We start from the raw sequence: 18,226 nt of genomic DNA, 5'->3' as shown, positions 1-18,226 counted from the left end.
GCCTCGGGGACTTATTTGAATGAAACAATGAGAGAAGTTGACAGGGAGAATCTGTTTTTGGCCTTTGTTGATCTTCAGGTATATATGTTGTGCATTTTTCTCCTTGAGACAGGACCAAAAACAGCTTCACCATGAGCAGATTGAGTTTGCTCATAAATATGGTCAAAAGGTTCAGAACAAGCGAGTAAGTAGGCTGTGATTTGGGTAAGATTTTGCTAACTGTTGCTTCCAAGGTCAAGAATGAACTCACAAGCTAAAGTTTAAATGTTATTGCCTTTTCACCTGTTTAACCCAAAAATCTATTGATCGACTCCAGACTGTCCAGAACTCAGCTGCCAGGCTTTTAACCAGAACAAAGAAATATGACCACATTACTCCTATTTTAGCTTCATTACACTGGCTCCCAGTATGTTTTAGAATTGACTTTAAAATTCTATTGATCACTTTTAAAGCTCTTCATGTCCTCTCGCCTTGTTATATTTCTGAACTTTTAGTCCCATACACACCAGCACGTACCTTGAGATCCTCGGGCAGAGGTCTGCTGTCTGTTCCAGAGTCTTGACTGAAAACTAAAGGGGACAGAGCATTTGCTGTCAGGGCCCCGAGGCTCTGGAACAGCCTGCCCGAGGAAATCAGGTCAGCTGAGTCAGTGAACTCTTTTAAGTCCCTTCTTAAAACATACTTTTATAGGAGAGCCTTTCCCGATCTTATTTTACTTTATTTTATCCCTTTTATTCTATTCTATTTTACTAATTTTATATTTATCTTAAACGTGTATTTTAATTTTTTCAATGTTTTCATGCTTTTATCTTGTATTGTTTTTGTATTATTGTCTTTTGGGTATTATTGTCTTAACACTTGTTAAAGCACTTTGTAACTTGTTTTTGAAAAGTGCTCTACAAATAAAGATTATTATTATTGTTATTATTATTATTAGAGAAAAAAAAATCCAAAACTGTATACTTAAGTTTTTGATTTTGCAATAAAATGTGGCTCAGTATTTCTTATGCAACCTTAAAATAGATTGTCCTTCCTAGAAAAACATTAAACAAGTTACTGGTGCTTAAAACCACTCAGTGTTGACAGGGTAGCTACCTGTACAGGTTGCCCATGAAACATTTGGAGGTGTGTTTGAGTTAACTCAATGTGTTGGGAAGGATGGCAGCAGGATAATTCCTAGTTTCACCTTTGCTTGCATTATGAAATTATGGTTTTGTCTCATGAAAATAATGATACAACTTTTCCACCAAAGCAGCACAATGTATGCAGTGCATCATCACATGCTGCAGTATAGATGTCTAGTGATATGATCAATCCAGAGAAAGTTGATAACTGGTAGAGCTTGGACGCTCAGGGAGTGAAGCCAATCAAGAGAGCTGTCAAAGAGGCTTTTCATTAGCCCAGCAGGAAGCTGGACAGCAGTGTCACCGATGGGGACTCTTCAGTCTGGCAGACATACAGGCGGGCAGAGCCTTGGCACTGGAAGTGGAGCCGGCATTCTGGTGGAGCAGTGGCTGGCACCAGGAGCCGCCTGGCCTCTCCAGTGGCAAAGAGGGAGATCACACACACTCCGCCACACTCCTGCTGAGGAGCAAACGGAGGCTGGCAGGGAGGGCTGCTCCTGAAAAGCTGCTGTTGTCTGGAGATGGCTTTCATGTGAATGGGAGCCTTAACAGGCGTTGTGCGACGGCTCTCGCTGCACGCTGAGCACCGAGTGATCCTCTTCTGTTGAGTTTTAATTAATAAGCAATGTTTGAAGGCCACAATGCACTTGGAGAGACAACACAGTGACTCCTTGGTGGCCTTGATGCCGTTTGTTTTTGAGTCGAACTCCCACTGAGGTGACCACATACGCTGGGAGGTGCTGATGTTTTTCATAAACTATTTTCACTCATTCTAAAAAAAAAAAAAAAAGACAGAACACTTTAAAGGTCTACCAGAGTGATGTGACTAAGTTATGATACTGAAAGTATGAAATGGCAAAAGCATCTGAAAAAAAGCCCAAAACAATGTTAGTCAGTCAAATATGTGGGTAAAAGTAATGGTAGAGCACAATTGTTTTCCCTCCAGAATGTTAAGTTCCTAAAGTAGTCAACTTGTAAAATTACAGTTTTTTTTCCAGAGTTTGTAGTGATGCTGTCATATGCAGTGCCTTCTTTTGAACACTTTATCCTCAAAAGTAACAAGCCAAGATGCCACCCAATCGATACCCTTTGGTCTGAAGCATTTTAGGAAGGGCCATCTTATACTGTCACAATAGCGCTGAACCAGTATTATGCAATAGATGTATCAAATGTTCATCAAACATTTTCAGCCAAGTGTTGACCTACGCTTTACTAAAATACACCATCCCTGTAAGAATTCTAAAAATACAGATGACACGACCCATGAGGACAGGCAATGCGCTTCTCTTCATAATTCTTTGATGGACTGAAGGTGCCACCTGGTGGATTATAAAGACATCAGCAACTGAAGTGCAGTCATCAATTGTACTTACTCACAATATACTGGCATTGCTTTGATTCATAGAAGAACTCCAACACAGGTGTGAAATAAATCTAGAGTCAAATCATGTTTGTCCTAGCCTAAGAAAATGAGACCATATATTTAATAGTCTCCATTGTTTCACAAAATCAATGTGCTCTAGGGAATAACTGACACTAAAGTACACAGCATTTTCAAATGGTCCAACAGTTTCAGGGTGGGATTGGAGGTCCTTCTTTAATCTTCACAGTGTGGAGTTGAGTGACCTGATGAACCCAACAGCAGCAATGTCTGTACTACAAATACAGGGTCAAATTCTTGTGGCGCTGAGGAAACCCCAACTGATCAATAACAGTGCAATGCAGCAAGGAAACACTTGAGTTATTAGGACAAAAGGGTAGTAGGACATCTTACAGCAAAGATCATTTTAATGGTCCCAAATATTCTGAACAACTAAGTGTACACTCATGTAAAAGGAAAAAAAAAGAGAAGATATGACAAAATTCATCACATCTAGAATTCCACTCAATCTTTAATCAAGACGGGATTACAAATTCTCCAAAAAATCTGCAGTTTCAAAGGGCAAAAAGGGTAAAACTAGCTCACCTACTGAGGTCTTTAAAAACCTGTTCAAGTGTGACTGAAAACATCCTGAACATTTAAAGGCAGGTCTTTTTTGTTGTCATTTACAAAAAAAACAGGAGAAAGATTGAGAGACAAATACAGAACAAAAAGAAAATAATCAAGAAACTGCTGGCTTTTTTTTTTCTCTTCAGAGAAAGAACGTCCGCTGAGGAACGACGACACTGATGACATCATCAAACGACAACAAGGACAGCTCTTTGCCAAATGCTGCCTCCCGTCTGGTCCTATATACTAACTTAAAAAAAAAGGGACAATAAGCAACAGACAGAGAGGGAGAAAGAGCAGAGGAGAAAAGAAGTAGAAAGAAACAAGGAGGAAGGTAAATTCTGAGGAAGGGGTGGGGGTGCGAGTGGTGGTTCTGGGTCTGAATTGGCCGACCCATTTGGGCCGCTGTGATGTCCTTCCCTGAGTGGGGGGTGGGGGGAGGGGCAGTGGGTTATGGTCCGAGCCCGTAAGCTCTCTGGGATTTCACTCTGCGTGTACATGTGTATGTGGTCTTTTCCTCCAGTTGCTAAATCACCAAAGTCCAACCCGTCTCATACTGTCCAAGTGTGCAGACGATCTTTTGAGTGTGATCTTTTCCCCCCAGCTTTCACACGTCTGTTCCACTTTTCAGACGGGTTTTCACTCCTGGTTTCCTGATTGGCACTTGTATGAAGTGGGCTAGTCTGAGGAGGCTTGGTATCCATTCCGTCTGCTCCTCTTTTGGCCACCCGCTGACGGCGAGGGGTCGCTTTCATTCAATTTCTTTACAAGTTTTATCATTTCTGTGTAAAGTCGATTCGCTGAAACTGTCTGAGCGGAGCAAAAGTTGAGACAGTGATGCTTATTTTTTAATTTTTTTTTTTTTTTAATTTATTATTATTTTTTTTTTTAGGAGCTCAGTTTGGACTTCTTTGAAGGTGGCAGAGGTTCCTCTTTACTTTCGCCATCATCCTCCTCTTCTTCCTCCTCATCGTCATCGTCAGGATAGTCAACCAGTCCCACTAAACCACCCTGAGGAAGACAAGAGACAAACTTCAAAAACATATGAACGTATTATTTCGTCAGCATAACACTGGTAAACTTTCGTTTGGGCTTGCTACGCGATACTACCTGCACATTAAGTAGATTAATAACTACAATTTAGCAGCTCTGTTGTATTAAACTTCAGTTTTCCTCAGTTTCTCTTCGCAACTTCACCACTTCCATTTTTCCATTGCAGAAATCTATCAATTGTGGGAACATTTTCAACATTCAAAACATAACCCATTAGTGCTCAACCAACTGTCCCAAAGCTGTCTGTATTTTGTCTCATCTTGTAACTCATTTTGTGTAGTGATGTTGCCGTTGGTAGCAAATGCACTTGTTTTAAAACCAACTTGACCCATAAACCACGTAACTTTGTTGATGTGCGATTGTTAGCCTTATTAAGACAGGGGGAAATGGAGGGATGGAGACTAACAAGTACAAAATCTGTACTGTCCAATGCCACACTGGTGATGATGACGACCAGTCTTTGTAATACACAACAAGTATGGTGGGAGTGAAAAGTGGCAGTCTAAGTGTGAAGATTCATAGTTGAAGCTCAATTTCCACCAAATTCTTCCTTCCTTTCAGTTAAGTAGTGTTTGACAAAACAGACATTGTGCGAAATAATTTTTTGGCTTTGTCTCTCAATAACACTGAAGTTGAATCTTCACAGAAAATGACTCAAGTTAAAGACCCACACCATTACCATTAACATGCCGACAGGTACCTTTGTGGTTACAGTTGTGGTGGAGGGTGAGCTCCGTGCCCCTGAACCTGGAGAACCCGGTGATCCCGGAGAACCTGGGTTCAATGAGGCAGACGAAGGTGGGCTGGACAGGCTGGCTTTAGTTGAGCCAGAGAAGGCGAGCTTGAAGCTGGGGTTCTGCCTGCCTGATAAGCTGGACTTCCCCAGTACTTCTTTGTCATCTGTGTCTTTCACTGTGGGCACAGAGGGAGAGGGGGACAAGAAATGGTCATTCTTCCAATTACAATTTTTTACAAAGTCTTTTCCTGAGAGTATTCCCTACTCAGTGCTTCTCTAAAACTCCTACTTGTTAATGACCTTTCTCACACTAATATAACTCTTAAAAGTTCAGCCTCTTATTTTAAAGATATATTAATGCACTTTCTAAACTGCATAACGATTTAGACACCCCACACAACAGATAGGGGATTCTTTTTTTAAAATAAACACCATTAGGAAGAATTTTCTGTCCTGTAACAAATAACTACAAAGATTCTATCTAACCTCACAGTTCCCCACCAAAGTATCTACTAAGAGTAGAAAACGCCACATTTCCATACATACATTTCTTTCTCTCCATGAACTTGCTTATAGGTTCCATCAGGTCTTCCTCAGTCTTCATCTTGTCAGAGGGAGGAACAACTGCCTCACCATCCTCGAGGTCATCCTCATCTGTGTTGAACCACATCTCCTCTTCATCCTCCAGTGTTCGTGCATCACGGCGGAAGCGGTGGTTCCTCAGGATGGAACGCATGCTGGATAGGACAATGCACCGTTTAGTGGTCACAAAACAAAATACACATTAGTGTTGACCAATAAATGTTGAGGAATAAACGGGTGAAGGACCTAAAGACCCTAGTGTTTATGGTCAGGCTGCAGCCTCTGTCCTGCTGTGCGCGTTGGCTTACAGACAGACAGACAGCAACGGGGCGAGAGGAGATGCTGAGAGAATATATGCACCGCGCAGCTCTGTCTTCAAATACGATTTTACCCATTTTAAATGTTAACAAACTCAATCGAAAATCAGCGTTGATAATGTGGCAGGCTGCCACAAATAAATCAGTGTGTGGGAAACACCTACTGTCGAGGTTATTCAGCTTGATCTTTATTAAGGTGAGGGTGTCAGCATCTGTGACTGAAGTAAAATTAATTTGCTGAAGGCTGCAGTACATAACGTGAGGCTACACGCTGCAACATTATCCTCACTTTGATCGCGTTACAAGACTAGTAACAGCTGGCATGGGTCTCAGTTATTGTTGACAGTTTAAGATGCATGTTAGCAAGTTATGGCATAAGAGAGAAAAGGCATAATAGCCAATGGTAACTTACACGGTGATCAACCTTTATCCGTCATGGTTGGTTGGTTTTTATTGTAGAAAACACTTAATGGCTTACTTCAACAACCGAAACATAAAACGGTGTTGAAACAGTATTAGATTACAAAAAAGCCAAAAGAAAACAAAAGAAAGAAGAATAGTGAGTCTCATTAAAGTATCATAATGTCCGTCCGTATTGCAAGGGTCTTGCTAAATGTGGTTGATGGATTTTATCGTTTGAGAACGTGCGCCGCTTTAAATGTTGCCGGCGCAAGGAATTGTGGGACGGCATCTCTCCTTTCCTTTCATAAAGGATGGTCAGGTATACCCTATGCTAAAGGAGACTCAGTTAGGAACCTTCCTAAGTAAAAAAAAGACTTTTCGAACGCAGCCTTGGAGTTTTCTTCACTTCACTGTCTCCACCCTCTCTCTCGGCACAGTTACACTGTCATTCTGTGGAAAACACTTTATTTACATACAATTGGGATTCATTGTTGATAAATACGCCTATGGGTGGGCAGGAGGGTGAGTGTGAGCAAGCATTCTCAATGCAACAACCCTGTCCATTATTTAGTGACTGGTAGGCATTATCTGCCTTTTTGCTATCTTGGTTAATAAGTAATATATTCCACCGTGTTGTCCACCTTTAGATTGCCTGCATTACAACAACATGGGGCGCAGTGTCAAAGATGCGCTTTTCCTAGTCCATCTTCGGAATATTGTAGTTTTATCACGGCAAGCCACATCAGTAACATCCGCCGTCGCATAATTACGTCGCTTAGAAAAGAGCAGTCAGATTCTCTGAGCCCTGCGGTCCTCTTTTCCTAAGTCCTTATGAATCCTCCTTTACATTGTTCCTTGACCTCAAGGCCTTTTTTCCATCAAGGTCAAGGAAAGGAGGTTAGGAAAGGAGATTTTTTTGACTTTGACCGCAGCCCATGATTACTCAAGTTGACAACAACTACTTGTTGATGTAAGTACATGTACTAAAACCTTTGCAAGGAAAAAAAAACCTCAATCAATACACCTGTTCAACAAGCATAAACATATAAAATATTTTAATCTGTTCTGTCCACAGTGTCTCATCAACTATGTTTTACACAAGCACAGGCCCACAGCTAATAGTAATTGTAACAAACAAGCTAAATCGAAAGCTGTCTGTATGCACAACAAACATGAACCATTTCTGAGAATTGCTGGATATCAACACAAGAAAATATCCCATCAGCAAAGTAAAGTTTAAAAAAGAAAACACCTGTCGGTGTTGGCAAGTCTGCTGAGTTTAACTTGCGACAATAAAAATAATGGTCTTAAGCTACATGCTCTGCCTGCACAGTGTCACTTTCTGATCTGACTGTGTGGACTTCAGTCAGTCATAGATAATTAACTGTTGCACAACACTTGCTTTTATCAAATCAGTGTAGTACAAGCATACAGGCTGAATTTCAAAAGATGATATAAATAATAGGACATACTTAAAACAAAACAGTATGCACTTTCAAAAAATGGTAGTCTGACAGAAGACACCTAACTCCCCAAAACACAAACACAAAAAAGAAACGATACATTGGTCATTTTAGCATATTATGTGAGTTCTCTAACTGGGACATAATTTTGATTTTCATATTGATGCTTTGTCTGTGAGTGTCTCACAATAAATGGAAAGAACACTGATTACTGTCAGTGCCAATCTTTAGTGACAGTGTAATAGTTGTAGTAGTAGTAGTGCAGCCTTGGTTTTCTCACCTATCCAGTTTGGGGTTGTCTTGCCTCTCTCGCTGCTGTTCATACCGCAGCTTTAGGCCCTTGAACGTTTGGACATAGTCAACATCCTCAAGAGCCTTCCAGTAGTTCTCTACTATATGAGCTGTGAGAGACTTCACATCCTCCTGGGAGCAATGGGAGTGGAGAGAAAGAGGAGTGTAGAAAACCCAGTAGAAGCGGAAATTGATGGAAAAAGTATTGAAAAGTCAGACAAGTGGAGAAAGTGAGGAATGGAGAGAAACAGAGAGGGGAGATCACACCAAACAAGTTAAAATGAATCAATAAAACATATGTAGCACACGTTTTTACTTTTGGGAATGTAGTGAAAAGATCATATTCTATCAACTCATATTTATAAATCATTGTACACTTAAAATAGTATGTTCTTTTGAGGTGTATAAAATGTCAGGCTGGCAGATAATCAATTTACCTTGCCTAAATGGAAAGTTGAAAAAAGTACACAACTGAATGAGACAAATGATCAAGAATTCTGTCAATTGAGGTGAAATCAGTAAATCAGTGTATGTTCTTCTCTACATCATCCTTGCGACAGCGTAAGACATGAGTGGTTTAAACAGGTTTTATGAGGCTGTTTACCCCTGGCATTAAAATACGTTTTGGGTGATGGGACTGTAATCAGATGTGCTTAATCACATTAAAGTACGGGTGCAAACGCACTGGAGATGTACCGATGACGGACTGTGAGCCAATTGGCCAAACCTCCTCCAGAGGTGGTCAGGGAAGCATTGTGGCCACACTGAACACAAGTGTAAATGTAAATGCATTGTCTATCTGCATACAACAACAACGTGAGCAGAAAAATGTACCGGTCGCAGCCTCCCCCAAATAAAATTCAAAAGTCTGACAACACATCCAGGCAGTGTGTCCATACAGTGTTGTGCATAAATGCATTTCAATAGCGCCAATCATTGAACATGCTCACGATTTTTGTCAACAGTGAACTGAATGTATCCGTTTGTGAATATGAACTCACTTTCCGGCCGAGCTATTACATCGGTGCACCGAGAGAGAGGAAAACATGGGTATATAATCCATGGACGAACACAGATCACAGTGGAAAGACACGTTCAGAAAGTTGTTATACAATCTGTCATTTTTTGGACGCACGCAAACAAGAGCATCATGTGATGTTAGGTTTTTTGAGCTGGACAATGATCGGATACTGGAGATGCATATTAATACCAGGTATAAATGTAAACAGTTTAAAATCATATCCAGATTCAATCTGGAAATGACATGCAATACTCACCACACGGACGTACTCAAACATCTCAATGATGGCTGAGTTCATGAGATTGTAGCGTGAGCCGTTATTGAGGAAGGCCTTAATGACAGGTTCAAAGAGGAAGTTTCTCATGATGTAGCGATTGTAAAACTCATCCTTCAGACCAATGATCCTCCGCATGAAGCGCAGGGCACCTGGGCACAGAAAGACAAAAGATGAATTTTGAATTAGTTTCAAAATGAGCTTTCAAAGGTTCAGTTGTTTACAAATGTGTCCGATTGGACTGGCACTAAAAATTAAAGCTCTAACTGTGATTGCATGTGACTCACATAGTGCCAGGAAGGCGTGCTGAGAGGCAGTGAGCACCAGCACCCTCCTGAGAATGTCCTTGTTGATGATGTAGTTCTTGATGTGATAGGTGTGGTGCTCAACACAGAATGTCAGCAACTCCAAAATCAAGGCCAGCAACTGGGATGTCTGAAAATCATCTAACAGAATACTTGTGCATTAATCTCAATGTTATTTTAACAAAACCAACACCCATGTACAGATACACCTCGTAGGTATTCAATACCTTTGCTAGGCTTTTCCTCTGTGGTGTTGGCCAGTAGCGGAGCTGAGAGGACGTGCATACAGTGCTTGTAGAAGAAGCTCAAGAACTCTGTCTTTTCTGTTTTCTGGAAAGGAAAATACAGAAAGAACATGTTTCTTCCACAGTAACACCACTTTAATATCTATGCAATGCATGTTTTTACAGTGCGCAATACTTAAAAACAATGGTGATGGTGCAGAGCTAAAGCCTGGGTGTCACAACCTTTTCAGTTACTGGATTGTAACTTTTTCCTTTCATGTATCTGTACTCTGTTCTAACAGCCAATATCTAGATAAGGATCACATTTCTTTCTTTTTTGTTTAAAAGGGGGAATGTGGATATTTAGAACACCGCCAACATTCACTCCTTGGAACAACCTTGTCCTTGCAGAGCTGCCCGGCTTTTGCTCCTGTTTGACTGAACTTAATTGAGCAAGCAAAAAACAACAAACAGTATAAAACATTAAAATGTGCTTCTGGACAAGCTGGATCTAAGTATCAAGTACTCAGATTTACTGACATGGTTAGGAGTAGCCCGCAAACTTACATTTGCAGTAGCCAGCATGTTCTCGGGGTCCACCAGAGTCCGCAGTAGGCCCATCAGCTGCACCGCTCCACCCAGCTCTGGGTCTGTATCACAGATCATGTGTTCTATGATCAGGTTGATCAGGAGGATGTCCTGGCAGACCAATAATAGTCATTAGCACCACAACAGTTGTTTATAGCCACTTGTGTAATATATGAATATTAATCTCTGATATTTCTGGCCGTCTTTGTTCATATACTCACATCATCATTCTGCTGAGACTCCTGCATGACAAACTCTCGTACCATGGAGGGGTTGTACTCCACCAGATAAGAGAAAATATCTGTGGCTGCCCCACGCACCTGAACGTCATCCATTCCCTGTTTCATGAACATACATTATATATTTGTCAGTGGATTCCCCTCAGGGATCAATAAAGTCTTATCTTAATAATGAAATGACAACAAATGTGAAAATCAAACAAGGATCCTATCACATAGAAATCCACTGGCACAATTATTTTTTCCTTTCTTCTCAGTTTACTTCTAAGGGGGTGTGTGGACAGGAAAGAGGGGAAGCAAGTATTACTCTCACAATGTCTGTATGTGCAAAAGTGTACACATCCGTCAACATAAGAGCGGTTGATAGACCTGATTGGTGGTGATCCACCTACTATTTGAGGTTTTAATCTGCTTTATGTATTTGTTTATAGGTGTTTTTTCCTGACCTGCAAGTGTTATGTATTCCAAGATTAAGTTATTCACAAAATTGAATCAAACAGGAGGGTGGGGTACAAACACAAGAACATAACCAACTGCATGCTCACAGACTGGCTTGCTAGTTCATTTTGTCTGACAACAAAGTGTATTTGGCAGTTTAATCTGTCCTCTTGTATCAGATCTATGTTACTTGTTTGTTCTTCTGCAGTCACAGGTTTTGTAGTAAAACCAAAGTAAATGCTGCAACTGAAGAAAAACTAGGACTAAAAAAACTATTCATTCATTTGATCATGACAGAAAAGGACGTGAAAATTTCTAAGAAGAGATATCATGACAGTTGTGATGTACTTGCAGTGTTAGTGTGTTTGAATATATTGTCTTTAAGTAGGTAGTAGGCACCAAACTCGGTTCTTAAAGTTAAAACAGAATTAGCGGTAAATCAAGCCAAACACTATGCGAGTTCAACATGCGACTATTTGGTCCTCACATGACCTCTTTATCTGCTTTTAAGAGCATTCCCTCTTTTCAGGTTGTTAATAGCCAACCCCACCCACACAACCACTACACACAACGGCTGTTCGATTATGACAAAATTCATGATTATTTTTGTCATAACTGAAATCACGACAGAGTTACCCATAAGTCGTTGAGCTTCAAGTCAAGTCTCAAGTCACTCGTGGTTAGGGCTGGGCGATATGGCCGAAAATGTTATCACGATAAAAACATTTCATATCATTCGATATTGATAATTATCACAAAAAATGTCAAATCTTTATTTCTTTCAAGTTTAAAGGTTGATTTTTGCTCCTGACTGAAAATTGAAGAAACCAGACGGTTAATTATGTAGTTAAACTTTTCTTTACAGTTAGAATGGGACAAACACCAAACGGTGGATCACAAATCTAAGGGAGAACATTCAAAACTATTATGATAAAAAAAAAATAACAAATGATTAGTAAATCTTTTTTCAGTCCACTTTCCTCAACAAAAAATAGTGTCAATTTGTTCGTGATTCAAATAAATTAAACCAAATATTTATTGACGATATTTTGAACATTATATTAATATTGAGGAAAGTTATATTGCGATAATTATCATTATTGTTTTATTGCCCAGCCATACTCGTGGTTATAATGAATGCTGTATCACCTGCTGCGTTCAATCCAGGCTGTTTATAATACTGCTTAGCTATAAGGGATTCTGTAACTGTAACCTGTTTTTCATTTACAGAGCACAACCATGTAATGTGCAGTGCAATTAATGACAGCTTATGAAGTACTGTAAGTCAACACACCCCCAGACTCGCAAACCAGTGTAATGTCAACTAAAGAGGAAGACTACAATACTGTGTGTGTCTGTGTGTGCACGCACACATGGAGTGCAACAGAGCAGGTGACAGGTGAAGTATTTCAGTTCACAACACCTCATTATGTTACAACGCTGAAATTCAACAGTGCTGTTCTGTCGGGAGATGCAGTTACTTAAACTAACGGTGAAAAGTATAAATCCGGTAATACAGACGAGGACACGGAGAATGTTTTACAAGCAATGACCACGTAAAGGAAGGCTTAAAACACCGGGTTGAGTATAAGCATAAATAATGTAAATTGTAAAGCACAGAGTAGATGAACAGTCCGCTAGCTGCTAGGCTAATTTATGCACTGTAAAATGCCATAGCAAATTAGCAGTTATTACGCCGTCATCTCGGCGGTGGGCCTTTTAGGGAGGGGCGGGGGGCGCCGTTGTAAAGGAAAGGGTGCGCTGGATTTAAAATGCAAGACAAAACGAGTGTTATTGCGAAACAGCATGCGGCACTATCGTTTTAATTCAACTAACTTGTTTTTATAATCGTTGGAAGCCAAAAATCAAAATCATGATTAAATTTCCAGCAATTGTACAGCCCTACAAAACAAAACACACAGCAGCCAACATATTACTCTTTTTTTGCATCAGTACAGCTAGGTATGTTTGCAATATATCCACACATAAGTGATCAAGAGGCCTTGCCACCTCTGAATGCACATATCTGAAACAGGATTTCAGTGTTGCCAAGAGCTGACTTAAAAGCGTACTCTCCTTATAGACATTATTATCAGGTATGATTAGATGCACCAGTTCAATAAGTGTCTGACAAGACTTGGCAGGAGAATTCAGCTGTAATTCAACCCAAAAGCAGCAGATGCTCCTTTCTACACTTTCGTCTTCAGACCAAGTAATACCGTAACAACCTGCAGCAGCCACTCTCATGGTTGTTCATTATACAGACAAAAACAATATTTGGTTTGTTTCACTGCGGAACAAGTTCATTTGCCTGTTCAAGAAAAAAAAATGTTGTGTTCCTTATGAGAAGTGCTGAAACACCCTTCAAGTAGATAATAAAACAGTTTAATCTTATTTTCTTGAACAAGAACTGCACAAATCAAAAAAAAAAACATACAAATCATCTGTGCCCCTCAGTAACACCACAATGTAATTTAATACCACAGTAAAAGGAGTCTGAATCCAATGTGCACAATCCATGGTAACTAAATAGCATTGGATGGAAAAGATGTACAGTTTTACCAACATTCTGCAAAAACTAAAAAAAAAAGGGGGGGGGGGGGTGATCTCGATCTCAAAGCTGCTGACAGCAAAAGCCAAATTCTTCTTATGTCAAAGCAAACTTGTGCAATTAACTTAATTCTGATTTATGTTGCGCTTGCTGTACTCACCAGTATGACCTCTAGTGCAGGTAGAATGCCCATATTTGACAATGTCTTGAAGAAGGCGTCTCTGTTTTGAGGTTGTAACGTTTGTGAGAATGCGCAGAACTCCTTTAGGAAGTTCACCTACAAGGAAGAAACAAACATGACTATGAAACAACGGACAAGGAGAACTCAAATTACCGCCTCGTGGTTGGACGCCTCCACCAACCAGTCAAGTTGCAGTTTACATCGGTGTCTGTCCAGACTCATAATGTAGGTAGTGAATACTTGGAAGTAACTGAAAGAAAAAAAAGGTATGAAGTGTACTTTTTGGCTAAATATCGCTATATTAATGACACATATGTATGATTCCAGTGAATATACTGTTGAACTGCGAAATATGGTCACAATCTCCTCTTCTGTTTCTGAGTTATGGTGTTTAATAATGGCCACAAAAGGGGTTTTCCAGTAAATCATGTCACAAGTTGTTTGGGTTATAATTATCAACTCTTGAGCCAAAAACATGTTTGTCAAGGTAATTTTGATGCCACAGTAACCTTGACAGTCAAAAGGGTCACCAATTCATTGTCAGAATGAACTGTGAAATATGGTCATAAATCTGAGTTATAGGCTAAAAATGTGTTTTGTGAGGTCACACTGACCTTTGTGCCAAATCTGAAGAAATTCCTTCAAGGTCTTCTTGAGATATCACGTTCACAAGAATGTGACAGACGGACAACTCAAAAACATAATGCCACAGCTATCGCTGACAGGGAGGCATAAAAATGACAATAGTATTTGATAAATAAATAAATAATCTCTGATGCAGGTATGGCATACCAGTTCGTGTCTTTTGTCGTCATCTGTAGCCTCATCTGTTAGCTGTGCAAAGAGGTCTGTCAGGAACTTCTCATCGTCCTGACATCAAAATGGAAAGGGGAGATAAGTAGATGAGTATTATATAGAGCGTTAACATATCAGGATACGGAAATATCACCCTTGACCCTCACGCTTATATAGGGCCAAATTTTCTTTCCACTAAATCTATCATAATAAAGTTCTTGTTGATGTATAATGGTACAAGTTACATACAAATAACCAGAAAACAAAAATAACATCCCCCAAATTTACCAATGAATGAAGTGTGACATAATTGATCATTAAATTTACATTTACTCATTTGGCAGACGCTTTTATCCAAAGCGACTTACATTTGAGGAACAACATACAAGCACCAAATGCCTCTTAAGATTCAATTCACAGCCAGAAATCAAAAACATATATTTCCTTCTCTGTTATTTAAAACAACTGCATTATTTCCAAGTATTGTATTTAGTCTAAAAACCTACGACAAAGTTTTTCGAGGATTTTCCTGAGGGGTTATATACGTAGGTTTTTTTACACTGACGACCCAGCTCTATTCAATGTCTGCAATATAGTTTATCAAGTGTTAGTTTAATTGAATAAAACCCTTGGTCTGTTATTTTTGGCTGGACAAGACTGATTGTTGGAAAGAAAAAAAAAGGACAATATCAGTAGTGTTTAACTTCAGAATTTCACACAGTGCGTACCAGAGTCAACAGCATGCCAGTTTCAGTTTTCCTCTACCACAGCATAACTGATTTACACAACACTTCTCCATCTCTATGGAGACAGCCATACATAAACACTGCTGAGTTGACACAGTACAAAAACACAAAGATCACATGATCATAAAGACTAGCAGACAAACTCAGACTGAGTAAAGCACAATCAGCCAAAAATAAAACCTTTCAACAATTCTACTGTAATTTCCAGTCCTTACTGCATAAACTCCATTTTAAAAATATTCTTTTGTGTGCATTTTCATGTTACATATTATGACAGAGATGTCTATTTGAAACACCTGTTTGTATTAAACTCATACATTTGTATAATTTGCTTTTGCAGTAAGCAAACACTCATCTTATTTAAAAATAACCAATACCCTTAACTTGCAAACCTTATAATTATATCTGCCTATCTCACCTGTAGCATGCCCACTATCTCCACCTTGTTGAAGAAGATGAAGGAGTGCAGGGTGGACAGCATGTTTTCCTCAAAAACAGAGGGCGTGGGCAGCACCATGTCCTGAATATACTGCACACGATACGTCTGATGTATTTTCTGACGCAGTTCAGGATCAGAGATGGGGATCACCTCCTTAAAGCGGGCTGTCTTAGTTAGAAACTCCCGATGCCGCCGTGGCTGCGGGAGTGCTGGGTCAAACTCCAGACAACCAATGACGTCCATGATGCACTCGTCAGAGAACATGACCTCAAATAGCGCAGTACGATTGAGCAGGAAGATGCCTTTAATGATTTCATACAGGTGGTGGAGTCCCTCTCTGTTCTCCAAATCCTCACACACACGGAACAGTTCCAGAAGCTTGCGAATGTAGCCCTCGTTCTCCACAGCCAGAGCTAGTTTCTCGCGCCGCAGTGGTGATGGGAGTGAGGAGGCCACCAGCTCAGCCAGGTCATCCAAGCGGTTCAGTTCACATGGTGGTAACTCCAGACCTGGCGACGACATGTCGTCAAAGCGCTCCTCCTCAGACTCGTCCACCACATCCTGGGTGATGTCCACTGATGGGTCCTTTCCCTGCACCTTAACAATGGGACAAACATACGAGTGACATTAGATGTGACTAGTAACAGAAATTATCACCAGCAACACCCAAACACAGTAGATATCAAATGCATGCACAGACTGAGCAGACAAACATACGCCCACACAAACAGAAGTGTAGTTACCTGGCATATTTTCTCCCAGATTTCATCACAACCAGCCTTCTCCTGGAAGCTGAGTGCCAGATCATAATTTTCAGCCTCTGACCATACTATCAATGTATCCTTTCCAAAAGAAGAAAATGCGCATTTACAATCAGTACACAGAAAAGGAAAATCCATATTCTACATGAGCATACTGAACCATACTATGTGCTGACCTGCTGTTTCTGGTAGGCTGTGTTTGGATTGATTTTGGACTCCAGTAGTAGGGAACCTGTCAAAAAATAAATAAATAAATATTGTCAAAATTATTTTTCTAATAAGTTACGATATGTGATATATTGAAATGAGGGTTAAAATGTGTCTGTGTGGAAGGTATTGCTTACGTATTTTAATTACTGAGCAAATGTTACTGTGGCTAATACGTTGCAGGTGATCTCTAAATTGGCATTTGCCATTCCTCTCTCCTTACCATCACTTTCGGCTCGCACCAGTAGAGACGTGCCTTTCAAACGCTCCACATAGCCCGACGAGACGTGCCCAGTCCCACGGTCATCCCACTGTCTGTCCTCATTGAGGGTATAGACTTTGACTCGTCGACGAGTGTCCGTCATCCTGGCAGGTAGCTGTAACCGGTTTCCCCCTCCGGACCTTCAAGGCTTTTACAAGGTGTCTGCCTCACCTAGTAACCCCACAATTCACTTTTGTACACCTGTTCACTTCTACAATGTAGCAACTTACTAACTTAAGTTAACTAGGGGTCAACCAGGCTAGCAGTCCTTTGAAGGACCTTAAGAGTAAAACCCGGACGAGTATCCAGGAAGATTCCTCGATCGATTCTGCAGCCACAACTAAAATATCTGATTATTTTAACAAGCTGCCTCAAAACTTATCTCGCCAGGGTTATAGGCAACGCGCCACACAAAATCAGCTTACAGCCCATTGTAGCAAGCTAACGACAGTGTAATATACAGAGCGGAGCACTGACGTTAGCTAATGTTAATCTACAACTCAAGGGCTGACAGACATATCAAAGTCATAGCACACAGCTGAGAGTATTCAGAATAAGCCCCGCCGTTACAACCTCTGGCCACCAAAACACTACCTGCTTATTATTAGTACAGTTTGTACGCTTGCGGGCAACGTTTACCAGTTACGTTAGCTAGCAAACCTAACGAGTTAACAAGCTAGCGAGTACGCTAACTGCCTACGCTCCACATATCCAATGTTAAACAACCCTTTGAAACAAAATGACCAGAGCGGTGCACCGACAACATTATTTCACACTTACGGACCGCAAACACCGTGTTTACCCTGGACCAATGCTTCTAATTGTGTCTGAATAATACGCCAGCTAGCTAATGTTAGCTGCTATTTCTTTCCCAAGTGTTCCGCCATGTTCTGGCTCGGGGCCGCGGAGAGACCAGTCTCTCCTTACTGGTATTCATGCATTCCCAAAAATTATGCAAAGCAACAAACTGTACTCGTATAATTTCATCAAGGTTACGCTTTACATTATAATGCTATTTGCCATTCATTCCCCGACGTCTTGTTCGGATAATTGCTAACTGCCCCCCCGTGAGTATTCAGCCATCTTGGGTCCCTTCAGTCAGTACGGGGTTTCCAGCACAGCAACAACAGGGCAGCCCGCCACATTTAAAGAGACAGTAACATGACCGGACAGAAAAATCGATTTTTAATGTTATTTACTCGAAATTTCTCATCGAGAGTCTCTACGATCATCCAAC

The 18,226-nt window shown here is 40.5% G+C and overlaps 1 protein-coding gene across 2 annotated transcripts; it reads right to left on the bottom strand.

Moving 5' to 3' along the window:
- Positions 1 to 2,894: 2,894 nt before the first annotated feature.
- smek1 (SMEK homolog 1, suppressor of mek1 (Dictyostelium)) lies at positions 2,895 to 18,100 on the bottom strand. Of its 2 annotated transcripts, none has more exons than XM_038726244.1 (15): positions 16,951 to 18,100; positions 16,697 to 16,752; positions 16,503 to 16,601; positions 15,739 to 16,356; positions 14,572 to 14,649; positions 13,759 to 13,875; positions 10,592 to 10,708; positions 10,350 to 10,481; positions 9,786 to 9,888; positions 9,541 to 9,699; positions 9,236 to 9,405; positions 7,948 to 8,090; positions 5,450 to 5,640; positions 4,868 to 5,079; positions 2,895 to 4,125 (listed from the first exon to the last, which is right to left on the bottom strand). In XM_038726244.1, exons 1-15 carry the CDS (start codon positions 17,090 to 17,092, stop codon positions 4,003 to 4,005), a joined length of 2,460 nt encoding a protein of 819 aa, XP_038582172.1. In that variant the 5' UTR covers positions 17,093 to 18,100; the 3' UTR covers positions 2,895 to 4,002. The 2 variants fall into 2 exon arrangements, with proteins under 2 accessions (XP_038582172.1, XP_038582173.1); XM_038726245.1 differs by having other exon boundaries at positions 7,948 to 8,087.
- Between the last annotated feature and the right edge of the window lie 126 nt (positions 18,101 to 18,226).

Source organism: Micropterus salmoides, unplaced genomic scaffold (genome assembly GCF_014851395.1).
Source record: "Micropterus salmoides isolate LMB-PRFRI ecotype aquatic unplaced genomic scaffold, ASM1485139v1 Ms_hic_scaffold_18, whole genome shotgun sequence".
Classification (NCBI taxonomy): domain Eukaryota; kingdom Metazoa; phylum Chordata; class Actinopteri; order Centrarchiformes; family Centrarchidae; genus Micropterus; species Micropterus salmoides.
This window is presented reverse-complemented; position numbering and strand designations above follow the sequence as displayed.